Source organism: Parasteatoda tepidariorum, chromosome 9, assembly GCF_982258835.1.
Source record: "Parasteatoda tepidariorum strain Cologne lab strain chromosome 9, Ptep-v5.0, whole genome shotgun sequence".
Taxonomy (NCBI): Eukaryota; Metazoa; Arthropoda; class Arachnida; order Araneae; family Theridiidae; genus Parasteatoda; species Parasteatoda tepidariorum.
The window spans coordinates 43,810,560-43,835,500 of record NC_141763.1 but is presented as its reverse complement, the minus strand read 5'-3'; the positions used below and the strand labels follow the sequence as shown (position 1 = coordinate 43,835,500).

Genomic DNA, 24,941 nt, shown 5'->3' with positions numbered 1-24,941 from the left:
ATATTTCAGACAAATAAAAAAAGTTTCATAAATTATCTTTGGTTTAAATTTACCTGAGTTAAAAACAAGCAAAGAAATTAAAAATAATAATCATTTTACCGATATTTAGCAAACTGTAATTTTACAGATATTTAGCAGGAGGTAATTTTACAGATATACTAGCAGGTGGCCATTTTGCCAATATTTAACAGGCGGTCATTTTGCCGATATTAAGCATGTAGCAGGCGAAATGTTTTAACTTTTTTTTATTCTGAAAATTTAAGAACTATTGTAAGTGTATTTTAATTTCGTCCCATAAAAATTTTATGCTGAACCACATATGCTTTAAACTAAAACGTATGCAAAATCACTTTAATTACTTAAAACTAAAAATATTTTTTTTTTTTAAATATTTGAAAGAAAGAAATGACGTAAATTTTGAAACTACTTTTCAGAAATTGCTTATAATTTTAAATTGCTTTTATTGTACACATTACAAACAAAAAAATTAATTTATCAGTAAAAATTCGAATTACTGATTTTTCCGGTTAAATTTTTCGTACAAAACATCACTAATAAATTTTGTAAATATTTAGTCTGAAGTTAGTTAACAATAATGATTACAGATGGCGCTTTTAGAAGTAAAACTTTTACTCACCTGTTCTAAATTCAAATGCTGGGAATAAAACAATCAAGCGAAAGGAAAGGAACGGGAGGAGTGAAAATAGAAAAAAAATAAAACACGCTATGCCTCGGGGCTCTGTTTAGTAGCTTTGGCTCAAGCTTTTTACTCTCACAATTCGAGATGCGATCAGCAGTTGCGGAGCTGGTTTCAATGTAGGCCATTTCACCTCCTAAATTATATATTCAATTCTATTTCACTCTCTTTCGTTGTACAGACGATTTAATTTTCTCTGGAATTTCCAAATAAAAAGTGAAAAATCGTCTGCATTAAAAAAATATTTACAATCGTTTGCGTCATTAGAGTGTCTGGTTTGTTTTTTAAGAGAGAAATTCTATTATTATTAAGAAGTGTGTTTACAATGGAAGATTGTTTATCTGTAAAGAAGCAAGTGTGGAATATATGCTATGGTTAAGATGGATATTAAATAAGAAATAAATTAAATCTTCGAATAATTTCTGATGACTTTTGGAAAAATTATCTATGCCGGAGATATTTTTTAACCCCTTCGCTACACAATGCTCAGCCAGGGGTAAACTAAAAAATGGAGACCAAATTTATCATAGCCAAATATCTAATTTATGTGAGCTTATTGCTGATAAAATTTCAGGTAAGTACATTTAGAATTATATTATGGAATATTAATTACAATACAAATTTATGTAAAAGGAAAAAAGTGTTTTTCTTATCGTTTAACTTTTTTTTCTTAAAGAATAAAAAACTTTGAAATGAAACTAATAAACGCTAACAGCTTATAGCAATTTTATGCATAAAAATCTTAAACAAAGCTGTTTTATGATTCAAAGCTGATATTTACGTATTATATACTGGCAAAAAAAGATTTTGGATAAATTGTGTTCCACGTTGAATAAATTGTTTTTTAGATAAATCCTATGACATGAAAACAACAAGTCTTCAGCCAAAAGTAAAATTTTTGAACGAGAGGATTTAAACACAATAACATTAATTTAATTTTCATATTAATCCACGATAACTTCCGCCAACTAAGATTTGGCGGCAGATAACTTTCTTAAACGAGGAACTATTAGTCTCAATCAACCAAAGTTATTCATTTTGTTTTGAAAAAATGTTATCTCAACAAAACAAAATGATCTCTTTAACTTATCATCAAATCATCCATCTTCATTTAGCTTGAAGTTTATAGACTTTAAATGCAATTAAGGAGATCTATTCATGATGAAATCTCTGAAACATTCTTAAAATCTTTTATATATTCTCGTCCTTTTTTATTATTATTTATTATTAGATAACCATGTATAAATCGAATTATAAACTATGAGGCGTCATTAATCTTTAATTAATGAAAAATAAATCTGAAACTTAGCTGTTTTTATTCATTTAATTATTTATTATTTTTATTTTAGTATTTTTTTTTATTATTCTTGCTCTAATTTAGAATTTATTAAGTTTAGTTCTTTCATATTTTGAACAATTTGCAAATTCATACTTATAAATAATTTACAACTCCAAAAATCATTTAAATATGCTGTATATTCTTGAAAAATAATATTTTAAACTGAATCAATAGATATGTTTTTTTCTCCAATTTTTCCTTTACAATTTTGTATTTACTCAATTGCCTTCTAATTTTTCCTAAATTATTTTTAATTGAAATATGAGATATTAAAACAAGTTTTGAGATTATGAAATTATTGCATGTGGAAAGCAATTTTGATGTATTTCTTATCGAAAATATGTTTAAAAAAATTATGTTTGGATTCGAATCGATAAAATCAGGATGCTGTTTTATATGAACTAATCCTTGCTTAAGCCCTTTATAAGTTGCACTCAAAATCAAACCAACAATACTGGTCATGTAATAAAAAGGAAAACTAATTAAAAACCTGCGTGATTCATTTTGTTATGCTACACAAATTAGAAAAGTAGTTGTCAAAGTATTTAAATAGTTAGTGAAATGCATGACTTATTAATGGCATTTATTATGAATAAAAATGTTGATTATCTTAAATCCCTAATTGGCAAGGAATCAAGATGGGTACAAATTAGGGTAATAGTTAAGATTATAGAAATAAAGGCCTTTTTTAGTTAAATGGGTACCCTACCACTAATTGAGCTTTGTATCATTAATTTTTTTCAACATATTTCTTTGTATAAAGATCGCAAAAGAAAAAAAAAACATGTCTGAACAAGATAAAGTTTCGAATAAAAGAAAAACATTTTTCTTTCCTCTCAGAATAATAAAAAAAGAAATTTGAAGCCGTTATCTCCTAATAAAGTATAAGAAAGCATTGTATTTATGCTTCCAATGTGAAATATACGTATACATATATCATTACGATTAAAATTATAATTTGTTTGTTTGTTTCAATTTCTCAGGAGCTACTCGACCAATTTCACTCAATTTAATCAATGTATTTTGTCATGTAAAAAAATTGCTTCGAAGTGATTTAAAAAGCTGTATACCTATCAAAACTGTCAAACCAATCAAACTGTAAACACTTCAAAATTGAAAGAAAGAAAAAATCGAAATACACAAAAGGAAATATTTCGAAAATCTATCATTTATGTAATAATTTTTTTCATATAAATCGATTATTAATTTTAAAATAAAAAACTGAAAGTGTTCTTTTACTCAATATTACAGTATTATTTTTGAATTAAAAACGCGGTAGGCACATCAAGACACTTTTTGATATGAAATTATTTTACGGCAAGGAAAAATATCACAGAATTCACCCAAACAGGCATTGTTTGAGGAGACTGAGCAGAACAGATTCAATTTTTTTATGAGGCACGCACACTGTTGCTGTGATATTTCTCAGAATTTCAACTTCAAACTGAAAAGACTTCAAGAAAAAATTATCTTCTGACATTTTTTTGAAGTGGGAGTGTGAGGGGAAAAGATACCGGAACTGAATCTAGCAACATCAGAGGAAAGTGACGCTCTCTTGAGTATTAGCCTTCCATCTGCTTGAGGTAACTCAAAAGATACGGTTTTGACAGTCATTTCCTGTAGGAATATTTCCGTCTCCCAGTTTGTCGGGGGGCCCTCCCCGCAACAGAATTACCTCCAACCCTCGTCATTAGGAGGGGGGAAAGTTACGAGGTAAGCAGAAAACTCCCTGCTAGGGTTGAGGAGCTAAATTTAGAGCCTTTTCTCTGAATTGTCATCCTCGAAATCGTCATCTTCCTCCGAGGACGACGAGGAAATGTTGGTAAACAATGATGAGAAATTCGAGAAATTATTGTTTATTTATTTATTTATATTTCTTTTTTGTGGTGAGAATTTTAATTTTTTTTTTTTTTAAATTTATGTCATTTAGCACTTAAGAAATTTTTCAGTGTCAAAAGCACTGTTAAGTTAAGAGGACGCTATATTAAGCAAGAAACCTCCATAACCAGACCTTTTTTTTTTTTTTTAATAACCGTAATTGAACAGCCGACCCCATTTTTTATGGGTTTATGACTACTAATGTTCAACCAGTGGCGTAGCGAGGGGTGGGCAAAGGGGGGCATCATGCCCCGGGCGCTACTCACAAAGGGGCGCCAAATGGTCCGCAAAACAAAACAATTGCTGGATAATTTTTTTTTATTATAATTGATTTCTGGAAAATATATTTTAAATTAGTGCCAGTGTAATATTATAAATGTTAATTCATAAATATTATTCATAATATTTAATTCATATTAAATATTATATTAAATTCATATTCATATTAAATTCATATTCATATTAAATATATTTCAATATTTAATTCACGTCCTTGTCATCGCGCTCTGCTTAGAATAAAAATGAAATGTTATTAAATGTTGTATATAAGTTTAATGTCAGCATAAATTATATTGTATATTTCACTATGTTATTACCTTTCAAGTTCAAGGCATTCTTGGTAAGTAATAAATCAAATAAGATTACTTACTACATTTATTCGACGATTCTATTATTAAGTGAATAGAGTATGAAGAAATTTGTTGTTCTCATATTTGTCACCACAAATGAATTCATTCATCTTCTGGCGTCCCGCAGTGAACTGATCGTTAAGACACGGTTCCCAGCAGATCACCGAAGTCAAGCATCACTAGCTGCGGCCAGTGTGCGGGTGGGTGACCCACTTGGATCAGTCTGCGCAGGGACCGAGGGTGTGCGGTATTGGTCCTCGTTAAACTGTGCTACCGTAAAGTGCTCTATTTCGCGTGCAGGTCGTTGGGCTACCGAAGCGGGGGTGCCATCCCCTCCGCAGAGGATCAAAATTGTGATGGCATGTCTTCGGATCATCCTCAGGGATGTTTCCCAGACCGTCGCCAATAGCCCATTGTGCAGCTCTAGTGCGACGTAAATGAACTACAACAACAACATCATCTTCTGGCATCTACAGTTCAAAATTAACTAATAAACGATATCAAAAGAAATAAATATTATGGACTTTTGCTTAATTCAACTCCTGATATCTCTCATCGAGAACAAATGTCCCAAGTCGCTAGGTATGTAGATGCTGATTTTATCAATAAAAAAGTTTCCATCAAAGAATCTTTTTTGAGTTTTATTGAAATACATGCTAAAGATGCAGCCTCGATCGAAAATACAATTTTAGAGAAATTAAATTACGATGAAATTTCATTAACAAACTGCAGATCACAATGTTGCGATAATGCTGCCGTGATGGCAGGTCACACATCTGAAACGCGATGGAGCGCCAAGATAAACTGCTGTTTGTAGAAAATGCAACACCATGAAGGAATCATCAGAATTAAATGAAATTCGCAGCAAATGTCAATTATAGGATATTATGCAAATTAATAAAGTTTCAGAGCCATCGCGCGTGCGTGGCGCGCGCAGCGCCCTCTGAATTGATGCTGAAAGCGTATAAATAAAGTGCTGTAGCGGGACGTTGAAAATAGTCTATGATTATTTGTTAGTGGCAAACGTTTAGTGAGACCTGAGTATGCCTCCACGACGGAAGAATAAGAAATTCAAGCAACTTACAGAGTTTGAACGAGGGAGGATAATCGGCCTTCGAGAACGAGGATTTTCCTATCGCGCAATAGCAGCTCGTATGCAGCGGAACAGTTCCACAGTGATGCGAGTTTGGAAGCAGTGGACCGACGAGCACCGAACAACTCGAAAAACAGGCACTGGACGACAGAAGGTGACGTCAGAGCGCGATGATCGACACCTGCTCCGCATGGCGGTGAATGATCGCACAGCTTCCTCCAGGCAGCTGGCAGCACATTGGTCTACTGCTACAGGTGTACAATTGTCGGCCTCGTTAATTCGTCGTCGTCTGCTGCGCCGTGGATTGCGTGCAAGGGTGCCATTATACAGGATTCCCCTCACGGCGGATCATCGACGGCTGCGTCGGCAGTGGGCTCTTGAGCACAGAGACTGGCGAGCTGATTGGCACCAAGTTGTCTTTTCAGATGAATCACGCTTCAATTTGTGGACCCATGATGGCCGTGTTCGTGTTAGACGTTATGCCGGTCAACGCTGCCTTCCTGAGTGTATTATTGAACGACATAGTGGTCGAACACCCGGAGTTATGGTCTGGGGTGCGATTTCGTATCATGGACGATCCAATTTGATACGAATTGAGGGTAATCTCAATAGCAACAGATACGTCCGTGAAGTGCTACAGCCCGAAGTCGTTCCTTTCCTTCAAGGCATCCCTGGAGCTATCTTTCAGCAGGATAATGCACGCCCACATGTTGCGCGGACTGTTAGAGACTTCTGTTCAGCACAACGCATGCAACTTCTTCCTTGGCCTGCTTATTCGCCGGATATGTCGCCTATTGAGCACGTGTGGGATATGGTTGGTCGGCGTCTCACTCGTGATCCGCGTCCTGCAGTTTCCAAAGACGAACTTTGGTTGCGCATACAAGCGATATGGAATTCTCTTCCTCAAGCAGATATTCAACATCTGTTTGACTCCATGCCACGTCGTATAGCAGCACTTATTGCAGCGCGTGGTGGCTGCACCAAATACTGATTTCGGACGCTTAATTTGTTTCTTTTGTTTTGAAAATTTCATCATTTATTTGTATCAGTACAAGTCGTTTCTGCATTAAATTTCATTTGATTCTGATGATTCTTTCATGGTGTTGCATTTTCTACAAACAGCAGTTTATAAGCGGTTATCGTTATCATCTAAGGCAGGGGTGGCGAACCTTTATACACCAACGTGCCAATGTTTCTAAAAAATTGTTTAATGAGGTCATAGACGTGCCGTCAAATAATTTTGACTTCGTGATTATTGGGAAAATAATAATACTAAATACTATCAACTCAAAACTCTTTATTTACATTGAAAAAAAATGCATTTTGCCATGTCTTAAAACAACATAAAGTAACATCAGTGTGACTTCTGTTGTTGCAGATTAGATGACAGATAACTTATATTAGGTTGTAAGGTGTTAGTTTAAGCAGGACTGTTATTTTTTTTTGCTAGTTATTTATTGTTAGCTTGTTTTTTATGGTTATTAGTTGTTTATTTAGCATTAATAGTTAATTTTTTTATTAATAATTGTTTATTATTTTGTTTATTTTTTTTAATTTTAATTTAGCTGTTACATATTCTTCATAGTGTAATAACATTTGGTTAATACCAATTGTGATCGGTGGCGTTCCCAAAATATTGTATCTCGTGCCATAAATGGCACGCGTGCCATTGGTTCGCCATCCCTGATCTATGGGCTATAGAATATAAAATAACTAATAGAAACATTAGCAGAGCACACTACCACTACAAGTGACAACAGAAGTGAAGTTACAATTCTGTTGCAAAATATACTAACCTTTAGTTTTATAACTTTAGTTCATTTCTGGTACGAAATCTTAAGAAGGATTGATCGTGTGCAGCTCAGATTACAAGATCCTTGAATGAATTTTAGAGAAGTGTTCCATGATCTTGAATCATTAGCGACTGAACTAGCCGAAATTTGAGACGAGCTCTGTAAAGAGGCAATAGGAAAAGCAGAGTCTCTTTGTGAAAAATGGGATATGGATACAACAATACGTGGATGGAGAATTGGCTATGGTGGTCATTCAGCAGAAAGTGAAATTTCCCCGCGTTATGGAAAGCACTTTTGATCGTCTCCAACAAGAAATGTGTAAACGATTAAGTGACTTTAATTTCAAATTTGGAATTCTACTAGACGTTGAAAATTTATTAAACAAGGATAATGTTGATAACGACATTGAAAAAATATTGTAAAAATCCGGGTGAATTTTATAATACAGATATCAATGTAATAGAACTTTTTATCAAAATATATGACAGCAAAATGTTACTCCGCAGTAGAAAAGAAATTAAACCTAAAACTCCATTAGAATTTCTTACTTTTATAATCAATCTCGAATGGAGAAAATGTTTTTCCAAATCTGAGAGCGGCATTTCAAATACTCCTGACTATCTCAGTATCAATTGCTAGCTGCGAACGTTCATTCAGCAAATTAAAATTAATTTTGACAGATCGCCTAAGTGACCTAGCATTTTTAAGTGTGGAAGGAGAAAAATTTTAAATGATCAATTTTGATGATATTATTGATACATTTGCTTCATCAAAAACATGGAAAATTTAGACAAAGTAATTAGTTTTATTAATGTATTATAATCATATGATTATTAAATATATGTATCTCCTTAGAGATATAAATATTTACTTTTTTATTGTTTCAAAACTGCGTGTTTCTAAAATATTTCTTTATAAATATGTAAAATAAATAATAGATATCTTTTGAACTAATTCTAGATGATCATATACATTTCAAAATCTAGTTTTGTTCTCTCAACTACATTTTTTGTCTCAAATTTGAAGCCTAGCTTGAGTCTATGACTTTATTTATTTTACTTTGTTTATTTATTTATATGCGAGTATATTTTACATTTAATAATTTAATATTATATGGTTTTCGAATGGGGGGGGGGGGCGCTAAAAGGGTATTGTGCCCCGGGCGCGAGTTAAGCTCGCTACGCCACTGTGTTCAACTCCGTAGCCTTGTAATTTTGAACCCAATCCAGAAGGCAAGGGAACTCTTGGATCGAACATTGGGAGAAATTTGCCTTCGTGGAGGACTTTTTGATGGAGCTAACCCGCATTTGCGTTACATGGGGAGGAAGACCACGAGAACCTCCAACGGTTTGCCTGACGGCAAGGGTACTCTAACCCATGATCCTCTACCATTGAGGATATTTCTCGTCAGCACTGTGGTCGATGCAGGCCAGTTGTGGAATTCGTATCGACTGGGATTCGAACCCGATTCGCCTCATTGGAAGGCGAACGCTCTATCCCCTGATCTATCGCAGCTGCCATAACCAGACTTAGATAAAATGAAAAGCTTACTGTGAACGCAAAATCTCAATTAAAAAACTTTCTGCTAGCATTGATTTACACTTAACACTTTATTCGCCACCTCATTTTGACGAAATTCATTTGAAAACCACGGATTTTTTTTTGAAAATGTTTAATTTTTATAGAAATTATTATTATTCATTATATTGATTCATGCCACAAGGATGAGTTAAAAACCAATTGATCAAGAAAAATAATTCAATTCATTTCAATTGTTGAAGAAAAAAAATCTAATTGCAAGCAAATTATTGAAGAGAAGTTCCCTTTTACGTAATCCTAAATTATCCCTTTGAAGTTTTATTTTCAGTATTTGAAGCTACATGGCTTACTCTATGTTTTATTTTATTTTATAACCGTCGTTGAACGGTCGACCCAATTTTATGGGTTTACGACTACCAATGTTCAACTACGTAGCCTTGTAATTTTGAACCCAATCCAGAAGACAAGGGATGTCCTGGACCGAGTATTGGCAGAAATTTGCCTTCGTGGAGGACTTTTCGATGGAGCTAATCCACATTTGCGTAACATGGAGAGGAAGAGCACGAGAACCTCCAACGGTTAGCCTGACGGCAAGGGGACTCTAACCCATGATCCGTCTACCACTGAGGATATTTCACGTCAGCACTGTGGTCGATGCAAGCTGGATGCGGAATTCGTATCGACCAGCCATCGGCGGGATCGAACCCCGATTCACCTCATTCATTATTAGCAATATTTCAATAAGACAATTATTCAGAAAATTATTTATGGAAGTGAAAGAGAATTCGCTATAAAAAGTTTCTCCCGTGGTATAGAGCCGTGTTAGGGAATGATAGAGCATGGGCTAATGTGGAACTTAGAGCCGTACCTATACCAAATTTATTATCCAAACCTCATCTGTATTCAAAAATAATGAAACTTCTTATGAAATTCAGTTACCATTAAACTTGTTTTCAAAAATTAAAAAAATGCTTTATGAATTTTTTTTAAATAATTTTTTTTTACAAAAATGATTACATTAACCGTTTATATTAAATTAAACGTCCACGTTAACAAAAACGTCCTATAAAAATTTTTAAAATTTTCCTTTTTTATTAAATTTTACAGATGGAGACTCCATGGAATTGTAAGGTTTTGTAGATAAATACAGAGAATTACTTAGTAAAAATCTAATATTTTCTCAGAAAATCACAAAAATCAATTTTACTTTCATCAATTTTAGAGGTCTCTAAAAATATTGGGGCCTGCGGCTACAGCACCAGTAGTCCCCCCTACCCTAATCCGCACCTGGTCAAAAGGTTCAATATTTTGACTAAAAATTAAGCCTGTAACCGATTTTTTTTAAGAAGGTTGAATAACTCTTAAAAAAAAAAACATTTTTCGAAAATCACTAATGCTTATCTTTTAACGTTTATGATATAAAACACTGTTAGCAACTTCAGAACTTGTTAAACCATAATATTTTTCTAATTGGCCGTAGCTTTAATACAGTTACAAGTTGAGCTATATCGTGTAAATTAATCCAACTTAACTTGATTATCGATACAGTATCATATAGTCAAATTTGTCAACTTAGCATCATATTAAGGTGTCAACAGATTTGAACGATATTATTGTCAAACATGTTCCGTCATTTTTAACACAGCGATGTGTCAAAGGAACAATTATTTTTACCATGTAAATTTGACATTTAAGTTATACAATGTCAACATCTCAGTTAAGCTATACAATGTCAACAACAATATCTTATATATAAAAAAAGAAAAAAAATTACACTGGTCTTTTTTTTAAAGTCTTTCGCTTCAAGTTTTCGCTATTTTCAAGAATGAAAAGTGTAAATTTGTTTATTTATTTATTATATATTAATTTAATTAATTAAATAAACATATATATATATATATATATATATATATATATATATATATATATATATATATATATATATATATATATATATATATATATATATATATATATATATATATATAATCATAATTAATTATAATTAATATACATATAATTATAAATTATTTTATTGGTACTTTATTAATTTATTTATCAGTTAATATAACCAATAAATTAATTTATTGGCACTTTATTAATTTATGTATCAATTAATATAACCAATAAATTAATTTATTGGCACTTTATTAATTTATTTATCAATTATTATAACTAATAAATTATTTATTGGCACTTTAGTAAATGAATTGTAAGTATATCTTTACTCAAAATCTCGAATGATTTTTGATTTCGGCATTTTGCATTACCTTTCTAAATGGTACGGATATTTCCATTTGTTTTATAAATAAAACGGAGTTTTTATTAAATATTTAAATGAAGTTTTAATTAAGTAATTATTTTATAATTGTTACTACTTTTACGGACTATTTTTTTCTTCTTCTTCTTTTTACTTTTTGAAGGCATTAATAATTACATGCACTAATTGTTAGGAGGAGAGATGGTACAGATTTTCCGATTGCTCTCAAAATAAAAAATTAAGAACAAGTTTTATTAAATATTTAAGTAAATAAAAAAGTGTTAATTTACATATGTTATTATTTGACGCATTTATTTAAAGCTTTTTTTAAATAAAAAAACAACTAATTATCTTGCGTTCTAGTTTTTCGGTGTAGAAATGGTATGGATTTATTTATATTGTTTTAAAGGAAACGAAAAATTTTCATGAGTTATTTTTGCGAATCTTAGACTTAATTTATACTTGTCACTATTTTTACGAACTATTTTAGTAAAATTTTCTACGCTGAAAGAAAAGGTATGGTCGAGGTTAGCAGAATATGGCTAAATTTACCGTGTTTCTGGCTCTATGGAAACTTTAAAAACCTAGGTAATTTTGGTAAAATTAACAATGAAATATTGTTTTGCATATGTGATAAAATTTGGCAAATGCGTTAAAATTTGCTTATTTTATCATAATATCTTAGAGCATCTTATAAAGATTATTTATTTAGTTAAATTTACTGATCTGATTTGTATTTCTTACTAAATGTGTGGTTATAGAATAAGAACTATAATTGTGAAAACCAGAACTTCCGGAAAATCGTTACCAGAGGAACGGCATAATCACAATAAATAAATAAATAATGGTTTAAATACCGTATACTCAGCTTCATTACCATAAATTATGTACCCCCGCCCCAGAAATGTCATTGCCATGCAGTACGGTACAATCATTCAGCTGTACAAAGATGGTACTGATTTTTCTGTTGACTATTCAAATGAAATTAAATTTTCCTTAAATATTTAAATAAATCAAAGCGTTAAGTCAGACTTGTCACTATTTTTACAAACCATTTTAGCAAATTTTTCTAGATTTTACTTATTAGATGATGTGATTTTTTGGTGTGAAGCTTTTCTACCAATTAAGATTAAAGACTGGACCTTTGAAAAAATTTGTCACTGTCATGCCTTTTTTTTTTGGACCTTTGACAATGTATGCCACGAAAAATTTTTGAATGTTAGTCTTGCTTTTATATCAAAAACCATAGAATATAAAATTAATCTTAATTAATTTAACTGTTAAAACTTTTACAAAAAATTTTCATTGTAAAATTAATTAGTAACTTATGTATTTTTTTATTGTTTTATATTCATTAGTAAATGAATTAGTATTTAATTACAATATTGTTTCTCATTGCTCCACATTTCATTGTTTACGTGCAGAGGTGCTGCCAAAAATATTTAAAAAAAATATTTTTAAGTTCCTGACTCGTTGACATATTCTGATTACTTGCATTTTATAATTTTCTTCTTTCTTTTATTTTATTTTCAAACTGCTCTGCCATCCTTCCCTTTGCAAAAATTAACCGCTTGAACAGTTGCCAACGCATATGCGTTGAAGTTGCGGAGCACGTAGGGCTGACTGAGTCACTAAAGGAGTGCAGTGGGAATTTTTTTTTTTTAATGTATTGTTATCAGCTGCTTCGTTTTGCTTTCAATTTTTTTCTACGTTCTACTGAGCTTAAAAAACGAAACCTATCCATATTTTATATTCAAGTGGATGATTCATTCGAAGCTTTTAGAAGTTTCAATTTTCGGAAAAGAGTTTTTTTTTTTTTCTTTTCTTTTTGTCAGTTTTAAACTATTTTTGATAACTCCAAAAAACGTTGATGATTTTTTTTTGAGGAAAAAAAAACATGTTTTTCTTTAAACGGAAGATTGCAATAAGGCCAATATTTTACTTCAATCTAAAATGTCAGTTTGTATTGAAGATTTGTATAGATTTCGCTGTTTTGCCACGCAGTTAAACTTAGAAAGCTTTAAGACAAATTTTATTTGCCTCGTTTAGAAAATAATATTTTTCTGATTTTGCTACAGATTTAAGAAAATTACTTTAGAACTTATGTAAGAAATAATTCAACAATCCTCAAATTTTTGTTATTAATTATTATATTATTAATGAATCAGATGGTTCCCCAATATGCTAAGAAATTCTTGCATAAACACCTTAAATTAAAACAGCTTAATTTTAAAGAAAAAGCCACTTGAAGCAAGAATGAAAAATACATTTAGATTTGCCACCGGTATTAATCGTGCCGTCTTCTCAAGTTCAAAGCATTTTCGGATATTTACGCGAAGGGCTATTTGCCTGATACAAATACTAGAGTTCTCTCGTCTCCAAGTAAATTTTCAAATTCCAAACCTACTTAAATAAACCGAACTGTCTTGAATAGATTCGAATCCCAGATACAATGTCGATTTGCAGCCTCCACATATCCGATGTTGTTATATGTTATTTCAATCAGTAGAAAGATGAAGCAATGGAGTATAATTGTCATCGGTATTACCAAGTTAGGTTTTCATGGTTTTCCTCTTCTTGTAACGTAAATGATGATTAATTAAACGCTGTTTGAAATTCTGGATCAAATTACTGTAAAAAGTAACAGAAAAAAATCTGATCTACCGTGATTTTTACAGTTATAATTACAGTAAAATCCTAAAACGCTCTAATTAAAAAAATATTATTGTAAAATATATTGTAAAAATTTCAAAATAACCAAAAAACGAAGAAAAAAAATCAGTTGAAGACAGAAAAAAGTTCATAATATCCAATTTCCTCTCTAATTTTGGTTCACTATATCCACAAAAAAAAAATAATATTATATGTGTATAGTAAGGCACGGGAGCGAACATTTCGTTCACTATATCCGGGTGTTCACTATAGCGGGGTTTGACTGTAATAATATAAATGGTATGTTATAGTAATGTAAAGCATTACTTAAGAATACTTGCGAAACTAATAACTCTATGAAAAAACAGGATTTTAAAGGCTTTCGAACAAAAGCTTAAGTCAGAACATTTTGCAATTCAAGGGCGCCAGTTTAAATCCCCTTATCACGTCTACTCTTTGCATACATTGACCTAGCAACGGTTTCGTTTTCTGTGTCGCTATTTTGAGGATTTTAAGAATGGGTTACAACAGGATGACACAAATGGCAACTTTGTCATAGCTATGAACTTATTTTTATCCCCAGCTCTAAACTTAACCCCTGTTTTATTTTTGTTTAGTTTATTTTGAAAATGCGTCAGATTTAATTTGATAGTTAGTTGTTACCGCTTTTGAAATCTTTATACGCTGAAAAAAATTCCGGATCAAATTCTATATAAAGTATCGGCAATTCGAGTGCATCATCCGTAAAATATACCGTAATTTTAATAACGGTATTTATTTAATTAGAGAAATTCAGTAATTTTACTGTGGAATTTCTGTAAAAATTACGATGCATCAGTTTTTTTTTTTGTTCCGTAACATGTTCCGGTAAAAATGAATGTTACGGTAAAAAGTACATGACCTGATTGCTGGTACTTTTTACCGTAATTTGATCCGGAATTTTTTACAGTATAGCTACTATTGAGCATGGTCTAAAAAAATTCTGAATGTATCATAAAGCTTTTTTGCATGGAATGTTTATTAATTATTGCAATCATACAAAATTTCACTTTTTAATAAACATTAAAGAAAAATTCTGATGTATTTATTTTATATTAGTTGCTTTATTTATGCGTAACATTTTCACGAACAGCAAAGAAATTTAAAAATACATTTAAAACATTTCTAATTTTTATTTATTGCTTAGATTATGTATAAACATTTATTTATAAAGTTAAAATTTTGTACATTAATTGCATAATATTTGATTATGTATACAGTTAAATTTGGTATACTTAAATTTAAGTTTGTAAAACTATTATTCGGTTTGTCAAGTCGCGATTGTTTAGTGATTAAGACATTGAGCTGTTGTTGTCAAAGATAGGGGTTCGATCCCCTTTGGTGGCTTCATCGACTGGTCCAATGGATACTAGCTTCACTAGCAGGAAAAGGCCGTTTGTGCACTGCGCTGACCACATTGATACGAGTAGAAAAATTTCTGATAAAATTACCGCACTGAGTGCTAATGAGATTTCTGGTAAAAGAAACAACATAATTTTGATTAATAAAACTAAAATATATGGTATTTAAACGATTCATTTGGTAATTTTTCCGTTCGTATGGTAAAGGTTTACCGGAATATGTGCTTTTCAAAATTACAGTTCTTATTACCTCACAGTTACTAAGAAATACAAAACTGAAAAGTGCATTCTACCAAATAAATAGCTTTTATGTGATGCTCTACGGTATCATGATAAAATAACCAAATTTTACCACATTTACCAAATTTTATAGCATAATATAAAACTATATTTTAGTTTTAATTTTACCAACATCATTACCAAAGCGCTTCGGTAAGAATTACCAAGCTTTTTGGAGCAATACCAAGTAGAACACCGAAGTCAAGCATCGCTGGCTGCTGTCAGTAAGCGTGTGGGTGACCACTTTGATCAGCCTGCGTAAGTACCGAAGGTGCGTGGTATCGGTCCTCTTTAAATATATCCTTATGGATATTTCCCAGACCGTCGCCAATAGCCCAATGTGCAGCTCTAGTGTGACGTAAATAAAATACCTACCTACTTATCAACTTTTGGAGAAATACGGTACATTTTCTCACATTCTGATAGTTTTTGAACATACGTTTTTTCCTTCTCAGATTTTACTATCATCACGAAATAAAGAAACCTTAACCTCTGCCACACCCTTTGGTTCTCTTCTGGCTATTAGAATGTTTTATATTTTATTTTAAAAATATTTTTTAACGACTTTTTAATTTTAATTAATTTACTATGTAAATAAGGCATTTCCGGTATTTCTTTGGCTGATGATGCAATCATAAGCTTATAATACAACTACAGGCTTTTGTTTTGATTCCAGTGAATCATCGACCCTTGATAATTTACAATAATTTCGTATTCAAATATGCATGATAATTTTCTCAAGACACCATCCATCTTATCAGCATATCCATCAGCATTACATCCTGAGGGTCAAAATGTGGGTTGACAAATATTCTACCATCTGAAAATAATCGAAAAAAAGAACAAATTATCTCACTGTTGTTTATTGTCATTTACCTTAAAAAGGTGTCCTATCCTTGACCTTACCAGTATCTTCCAAACTGAGCCCACCTTCGATGAGTCTGAGTTGAGATAAGAGTTTTCGATATGGTCAGCCAACGCAATGTTTAAGAAGATTGAATGACCTGTCCACTTCCTTAAGACAGCAGCATTGAAGTTCATTGAAATATTTGCCATAAATTAGCCTTACTCATAATGATTGGCGGTTAGTGATTTGGTTCGGGAAGAATTTTTTTTTTGCACTATTTAGTTTTAGGAACGCTGTCAAAAAGATTGAAATAAAAATTTATATTGTGCCAAATGTTTATGTGATAGTTTTATTAAGCGAAAATTTATGCCCAAGTCACTAATGTCGCTTTATCGTTAGGTAACGTTGCAATAAATATTTCGTTGTAGAATTTTTAGCATGAGTCGGACATAGAGTTTGGTTGAGCGAATCATCAAGGATATTCGAATCTCTTCGTTTAAGTGATTCTGATTCGATTGCTACTTGTAATTGATGTAATTCGAATCGCTAGATCAATATCTATAATAATGACTTGAAAATAATATTGTATTTTAACAGCAATGTATAAATTGTAATATTGCCTATTTGAATTATATAAAAAATAATTATCAATCATATGGGCTTTGATGCTCGGTTTCTTTCAGTACATAATAATTTTACAGTTTTTGGGAAAGTTTTTTATTTTATTTTATATTGCATTGTAGTAATAATTTTAAGCAAAATGTGTTTCGAAATTAAAGTGACCAGCAACCAATAATATAAATTTAATTTGATTAGTTGAGAATATGATGATCACATTTGATTGATATCATGACAGTGATATACAAGGTCCGGCTATTAATTTCCAGGACTGAGGTAACTGTAGGAGAAAGAAAAACCGGAATATGGCGCTAATGATTGCATATTGAAGAGTGTTTTCTTGCGCATGTGCAGTGCAATCGGTGCCATTCTGAAGTGAGTGGTTCTCGTGGAAAGGCGCATTAAAACGGAGATCTTAAATTCCTGTTGTCGAAGTGAAATGGAGCAAAGAATTAACATTAAATTTTGCTTCAAATTGGGCAAGACAGCTGCAGAAACCTAACTAACTAACTCAGTGGCGCGACCTGCAGAAACCTACGAATTGTTAAAACAAGCTTATGGCAAGGAAGCATTATCTCGCTCAAGAACTTTTGAATGGTTTAAACGCTTTTGAACGCGAAGGCGTGGAAGATGATCCGCACACAGTTCGACCGCAGTTCGCACGCAAGCCGGAAGCAATTGAAAAAGTTTGCGTCCACACATTGCGTTTGCCTGTGAGGCGATTCTTAGCTCAGCATGGTGTCGTTGAGTCGCAGCATCCACCATACTCGCCAGACCTAGCACACACTTTTTCCTGTTTCTTAAGCAGAAAAATTCACTGAAGGAAACAGGATTTCAGGATGTCGAAGCCTTCACGAAAACTGTAACGTCACTAATAAAGAGCATTCCAAAAGTGGACTTTAAAACTTCTTTCCGAAATTTGTACAGCCGAGCACAGACGTGTATTACGGCTGATGGGGATTACTTCGAATAATATTAAATGGCTATGTGTTTAACTTTTTTTTCTTCTGAGTTATTCCATGAGTCCTGGAAATTAATAGCCAGACCTTGTAATTTAGTTATTTAATCAAATGCATCACATTGAGTGTTTTGAATTATTTGATCACAATAACTTATTTAAATCAGTTTTGAGATCATGATTCGAGTACCCGAATAAATTCAGTGATTCTAATTATTGAAAATCTTAAATTTAATTCAGTGATTCGAGTCACCAAATCAGCATTGAAATTTAATAAGATATTTTTTCTTGGTAACCAATTATAGAGTTACAGTTACCAATTAACAACCAATTATAGAGTACCATTCGTGAAAAATACTGATTTTTTTTCTTAATATTGAATCTGCTGCTTTTCTAGAAAATTTTAGATTAGTAAATTTCATAATTTGAAAAACATGTCATTTGAAACACATATTTTAAAAGTGTTTGTTAGAAAAGTAACTAATTAAATAAAAAAAATGTTGAAATGAAATAATAATATAATTGAAGTAAAATAGTGATATAAAAAATATATAAAAACAAAATAATAAAATAAAAATAAAATAATTGAGTACCATAACAAGAAGAACAAAATAAAATAAAAAATCTAGATTTTCTTTGAGTTTTTAAATAGTAATTATTATTCTGTAACGTTTTGCATTTTATTCTTTTTCCAGTAATTTCGAAATTAATTTATGCCACTTACAAATAAAATCCTACTTGTACAATTAGAACTTGCAGCTTGAGATAAATGAAGTGATTATGCCTTACCATGTGATTTAAATCAGATTTAATTGCATACCTGCAAGCGCAACCACGCATGCGTGTTGAACCCGATTGGCTCCTAAATCCACAAATGCTACGATTTACCTACGATGACGTCACTTGCATTCAATTAAGCATGAGATTTTCATAACAAAAATATTATTAGTTTTCAAATTAATTAAAATAATACAATGGTGGTAAAAATTTATTTTAAAAATAATTATTTTTAATAAAAATTTATCTGAAAAGTTTTAACAAATATTTAGAAAGTTTAGTTAAAGTTTTAGAAAAGTGTTCGAATTGAGACAAGAAACAGTGCTACTTTACTACAAGCAACTTTATTTCCAAAAAATAAAACGTAGGTACATGCCAATTCGTTGACTGTCGATTTTATCCTATTTATTAACCAATGTTTTTGAATCTTCAAAGCATACACTGTTAGAAATTCCGGATCAAAGAACGTTAAAAAGTACCGGCAATTAGAGTGCCATATTTTTGCGGTAAAATCCATTTTTACCGTGAAATTTTACTGAACATAAAATCTGATAAACTGTAATTTTTGCAGTAATATTTAAAGCAAAATCATCGTAACTGAATAAATATTATTATAAAAATTAGGGTACACAGTTTTACGGTAAAAATGACTTTTACAGTGAAATGGATTTTACGGATGCTGCACTACTGTTCCAGTATTTTTTACTGTAATTTGATCCGGAATTTGTTACAGTTTACCAGAACAACATGTGCCTTAAAAAAATGCAATAGCTTCGAAAAATTTAGTAATAAATTATAGTAAACTAGTGGGCTGCGCCCCCTCGCTAACGCTCGCCAAACCCCGAAAATTGCTACGCAATCATATATGGTTTGCTTCGTAAACCATGCTCGCTTCGCTCGCGACTAACTTGGTACATTGAAAATGCACAAAATTCTGAGAATTCAAAACAATCATTCAAATCCATATAAAAACTTTAAAAAAAAAAAACGTCTTTTTAGTAAATACTAAGTCATTAAAATAAATTTGAATTCAAATAAATGACATGTAATTCGTTAAACCTATTAGAAATGTGCTATAGTATAATTTGTGATATAAATCAAAAATTGTCAAATAAATTCGTAATATATAAATTCGTGAAAAAAAGCGCTTTCGACAAAATACTAAAATAGAGATCTATCGACAAAGACTACTCACTTCTGCCTAGCTTAAGGTTATTTCAGTTTCCGTTTTTAAAAGCGCTATATGTTGAGCCTCCTCAGCTAGATTTGGCATGTGACATTTTTAGCGGCAATAATTGGTCGATTTTCTAGCGTTGCCGTTCAGGGAGTTGTAATGATTTTTTTTTGTCGCCGTGTAAGAGAAATAGTAAACAAAACAAAGCAAACGTTGCCACCGACGGAAAAGAAATACAGCCGTAATATGGGATCCACGTAAGAGAATTATATATATTAGATAAATACTTACACAAAATTTAACTTAGTTAAGTCCGCCTAAATTGTGCAGTAAATGTCAAACTGAATCAAAATTGCATTTATAATACTCAAAAAATGCAGTTTGATTATTATAAACTGCATCTATATATTACTATCATAACATCAATTAAAATTTCAGACAACTACTGACACATATTGCTACCAACAATCTGTTCTGCAGTAGTAAAAGCGAATGTTCAGGTTGAAGTTCAAAAAAGATATTAGTGTTGCAAAAAGCCTATTAAATCTTAATGGTCACATTTCACAGTTGTTTGGCGGGGTCATCTCGCTTCAGTGACTTTAGATTATAACTTTGCTCTCGCAACTAGTCTAGAAACAAATCATTTATATCCCCCCCCCTTTTCTTTGACAATGTTTCTTTTAAGTAAAAAGCGATTGAAAAAAAATAAGGCTAGAAGTTTTATTCTGATAGTTTGAGGAGAAAAAAAAATATTAGCTAATCAAAATTTCAAGTTAAGTGTGGGAACGCTTTGAATTAAAATATATAAAAAAAAGAGAAAAATACTCAGCAAACATTAGAGTGAGGCAAAAAAACACTTCCTTTTAATTCCTAGAGAAATGTAGTAAGTTTGGAATGATTGTTTGGAATGTATTTTGGCTGTATTTTGAATTGTTTTTTTATTTTGAAGTCCTCAAAATTTAGATTTATTGTGAAACTAAAAATTAACCACGAAAATAATCTCTTCTTTGAATTCGCAATAATGCTTTACAAACCATAAAGCGAAAATGGTTAAATTTAACAAATAATATTTGTGTTAGAATTAAACGTATTTCGTAACTTTTGGTTTCTAATGAAGTTAGTCTGTAATAATATTCTGAAAATCACAAGACAAAAAGAGCAAACATAAACAAGCAAAATACATTGTGTTTGAATTAGACATATTTTAAAATTGTTGGTTTCTGGCTAAGAATCATAAGAAAACAAAGCTGATTTAAAGAAGCAAAAATATTGTGTTAGAATTACACACATTTTTAAATTGTTGGTTTCTGGTTAAGATAATCTGCAACAATGCTCTGAAAATCATAAGAAAAGAATGCTGATTTAAACAAGCAAAATATATTATGCTAGAATTAGATATAGTTCAAAACTGTTGATTTCTGTCTAAGTTAATCTGCAATCATGTTCTGAAAATCATAAGGCATAAAGAGGAAACTTAATCAAATAATATTTATTAATTTCTTATTAAATATTTATCATAACTGCTGGTTTCTAATGTTACTATGCAAATCATAAGACAAACAGAATAAATTATAACAAAGTAAAATTTACTTTATTTGAGAATTAAACATGTTTAACAACGTTTTTTAATAATGAAGTTAGAACACAATAATATTCTGTAAATCATAGGACAATAAGAACTAACTTAAGTAAGAATTATTCACACAATAGAATTTTCAGTATTTTTCCTGAATTATGGAATTTTTCAAAGAGGATTTCATTTTTCAAGAAAACATCACTTTTAGAGGTGGAAGCTTGTATGGAAATTCATCAGTTTCTTAAATCATTCAGTCTATTTTTGTCTTATTTAAGTATTTCGTATTCTAATTGGGCCACATGCTTGATCATTTACTATCTTAGAAATAACTTAAACATATTTCATAACTGTTGGTTTCAACTGAAGCTAGTTCCACAACAACATCATTATTAAAATGTAAATATTTTCGACTTCTGTGTTTTAACTAAGACCACTAAGTAAGCCATTACACATCTAATGTTTGTAACAGTCAGGAGCGAGGGAGGAAAACAGCCGCTTTGAACATGCTCCCCCCATCCCTTACTGCCTCATTAAAGTGTGACAGGTGCGTGGGCGTCTCCTGACCTTGCCGCTTATTGCATATTTTTCTCTCTCTTTTATTTTTTTTCCTTCTTACCTGGTGAAGGAACAACACGCGGAAGTATTATTAGATTGAATAAAAAGAGCTTTTCACTACATAGCTAATTCATTTATCTGTTTTCATTTTAGCATATAAGCACAAAATATATGCGATCGAAAACAAATTAAAGAGCTTTTTAAGTAATACAAACTCACTTGACAGAAATTAGAATTTTTTTTAAAAAAAGAAAACAAATATCCTGTAAAAAATTCCTCATCATATTACGGTAAAAAGTACTGTCATCCTGAGTACCAGTACTTAAGCATTTTACAGGATCATGCTACGGAACAAAGAAATATGATATATTGCAATTTTAACCAGTAATAATTACAGTAAAATCACTCTAATTAAATAAATATTACGGTAAAATTTAAGGTATAATATTTTACGGTGAAAATGTATTTTAAGGTAAAATGGGTTTTGCGGACGATGTATCCAAAATGGTTTTCATACCGTAAAAACAAATGAAAGAACTTTTTAAGTAATGCAAACTCACTTGAAAGGAATTAGAATTTTTTTTTTTAAAAAAAAGGAGACCAAATACCCTGTAAAAAATTTCCCATCATGTTACGGTAAAAAGTACTGTCATCCTGAGTGCCAGTACTTAAACCATTTTACCGGATCATGCTACGGAGCAAAAAATATGATATATTGCAATTTTTACCAGTAATAATTACCGTAAAATCACTCTAATTAAATAAATAATACGGTAAAATTTGAGGTACAATATTTTACGGTGAAAATGTATTTTAAGTTAAAATGGGTTTTGCGGTCAACATAAAATGGGTTTCAGTCAACATCTTCCTGATTAGTACTTTTCATAATACTATTTTTCAAGATGAATGAAGTTTATCGGGCTGAAAAATATGTGACTGGTTTTATTTACATTCGCACATCTTTTTGCACCGTGGTTTGCCCACAAGAACATCTGACTTAAACCCCAAAGAGAAATTATGGAGGAATTTTATATATTTATTGAGGATTGGATCTAGGGCACTGTGGTGCCCCACTAATATGAATCAACATGTTTATTTTAACATTATGGTTGACAAAGAGGAGCTTTTCAATCAACATCTTCCTGATAAGTACTTTTGATATTACTATTTTTCAAGATGAATGAAACAAAGTTTATCGGGCGGGTGAAAAATATGTGACTGGTTTTATTAACATACGCACATCTTTTCACACCTTGATTTGCCAACAAAAACACCTGACTTGAACCCCAAAGAGAATTTGTGGGAGATATTGGAACTGCAGGTAAAACATTGAGATCAGCATCCTCGCACTTCGGCAGTGGTATATTCTTCTAACAGAATCTAGAAAATTAAGAAGTGGCTGTTGTTGTTGTTTCCAATGCTACTTGCCAATCAGCAAGCCTGCTCGGTGAAACTATGTGAATTGAGGCAAAGGGTGTATTTCTTGTTTTTTAGTGGAGTCATCTATGGCCAACAATACAACTTTAGCCACAGACACGTCACAACTCGTTTATAGGAAGGACTCATTCATTCATCTACAGATCATAATTTTGAACTGAATCATAGAATGACCTATCTCCAATTCAGTACCCCTAGAGGCATAATTTGTTATGGGAACGTGGAAGAATTTTATGACTAGACAGATTTAACGTGCAAATTTTTTTTTTAAATAACGCCAGGCACTGAACTTTCGTTCTTCGCCTTAGAAGATGCCGGAAGTGTTGCTCATTTATCGTTACCCAGTGGGCACCTGTGAACCAAAGTCACGGAGGTGAGCAACATTACCCACGCCACACTGCCACAAGTACCCGTTCATAGGGTGGGCCGCATTCATACATTCCAGAGTTGGCCGTTGATTACAGTAATCGATTACAACTGTAATTGATTACAGATAATTACAGCTATGTAATCAATTACTTGTAATCACGATTACAAGTAATCAATTACTTGTAATCGTGATTACAACTTTCAAAAAATTTTGATTACAGCTGTAATCATGATTACAATTCTGATTACAGTAATCAATTACTTGTAATCATGATTACAAGTAATTGCGATTACAAGTAATCACAACAAAAACGATTACAAGTAATTATGATTACAAGTAATCAAAATATATGATTACATGTAATCATGATTACATGTAATTTGATTACATGTAATTGTGATTACTTGTAATCAAACTATACGATTTTTATTTTATTTTATAACCGTCGTTGAACAGCCGACCCAATTTCATGGGTTTACGACTACTTACGTTCAACTCCGTAGCCTTGTAATTTTGAACCAATCCAGAAGACAAGGAAACTCCTGGATCAGTACCCCCAGAGGTATTGATTTGTTGTGGGAACATGGAGGACTTTGAGACTCGACAGATTTAACGTGCATCAGTCACCATTTACTACACGGGGAGTCTTCGAAACTATACGATTACAAGTTATTACGATTGTATACTATACTCAAATTTTTTATGTAAGTATTCATGTGTTAATATATTTTTATGTACATAGAATGTACGCACGCATGAACGTACAATTTGCGATTCCTATACATACAATGTATGCACAAACGTTGTTTGTACGTACAATATTCATAATTATATTGTAATATACTTAATGCAATGCGCATATGCTTAGTACATATAATTATGCATTTATGATACATGTACGCATGTATGTTAGTTTGTACAAAAAGGCAATGCTTTGTATCTTTGTATACATAGACAATGTATGTATGAACGTATATGAAAATAATGTTTATGCGCTTGCATGCTTTTATGTACTTAAGTGCATATATTGTATAAATTTACGATAATAGCACGTATATACAATGTACGTT

The 24,941-nt window shown here is 31.5% G+C and overlaps 1 protein-coding gene across 3 annotated transcripts in view; it reads left to right on the top strand.

The window, feature by feature from the left end:
* The first annotated feature begins 645 nt into the window (after positions 1-645).
* LOC107439574 (tyrosine-protein phosphatase 10D) overlaps positions 646-24,941 on the top strand; it is a 141,293-nt gene continuing 116,997 nt past the window's right edge. For all 3 annotated transcript variants that reach the window (XR_015429197.1, XR_015429196.1, XM_087151692.1), the window contains exon 1: positions 646-1,271. Coding sequence is in view for 1 of the 3 variants with exons in the window: in XM_087151692.1 (XP_087007818.1) it covers positions 1,206-1,271 (66 nt within the window). In the remaining 2 variants the exon portion in view is untranslated. The remainder of the gene's footprint in view (positions 1,272-24,941) is intronic.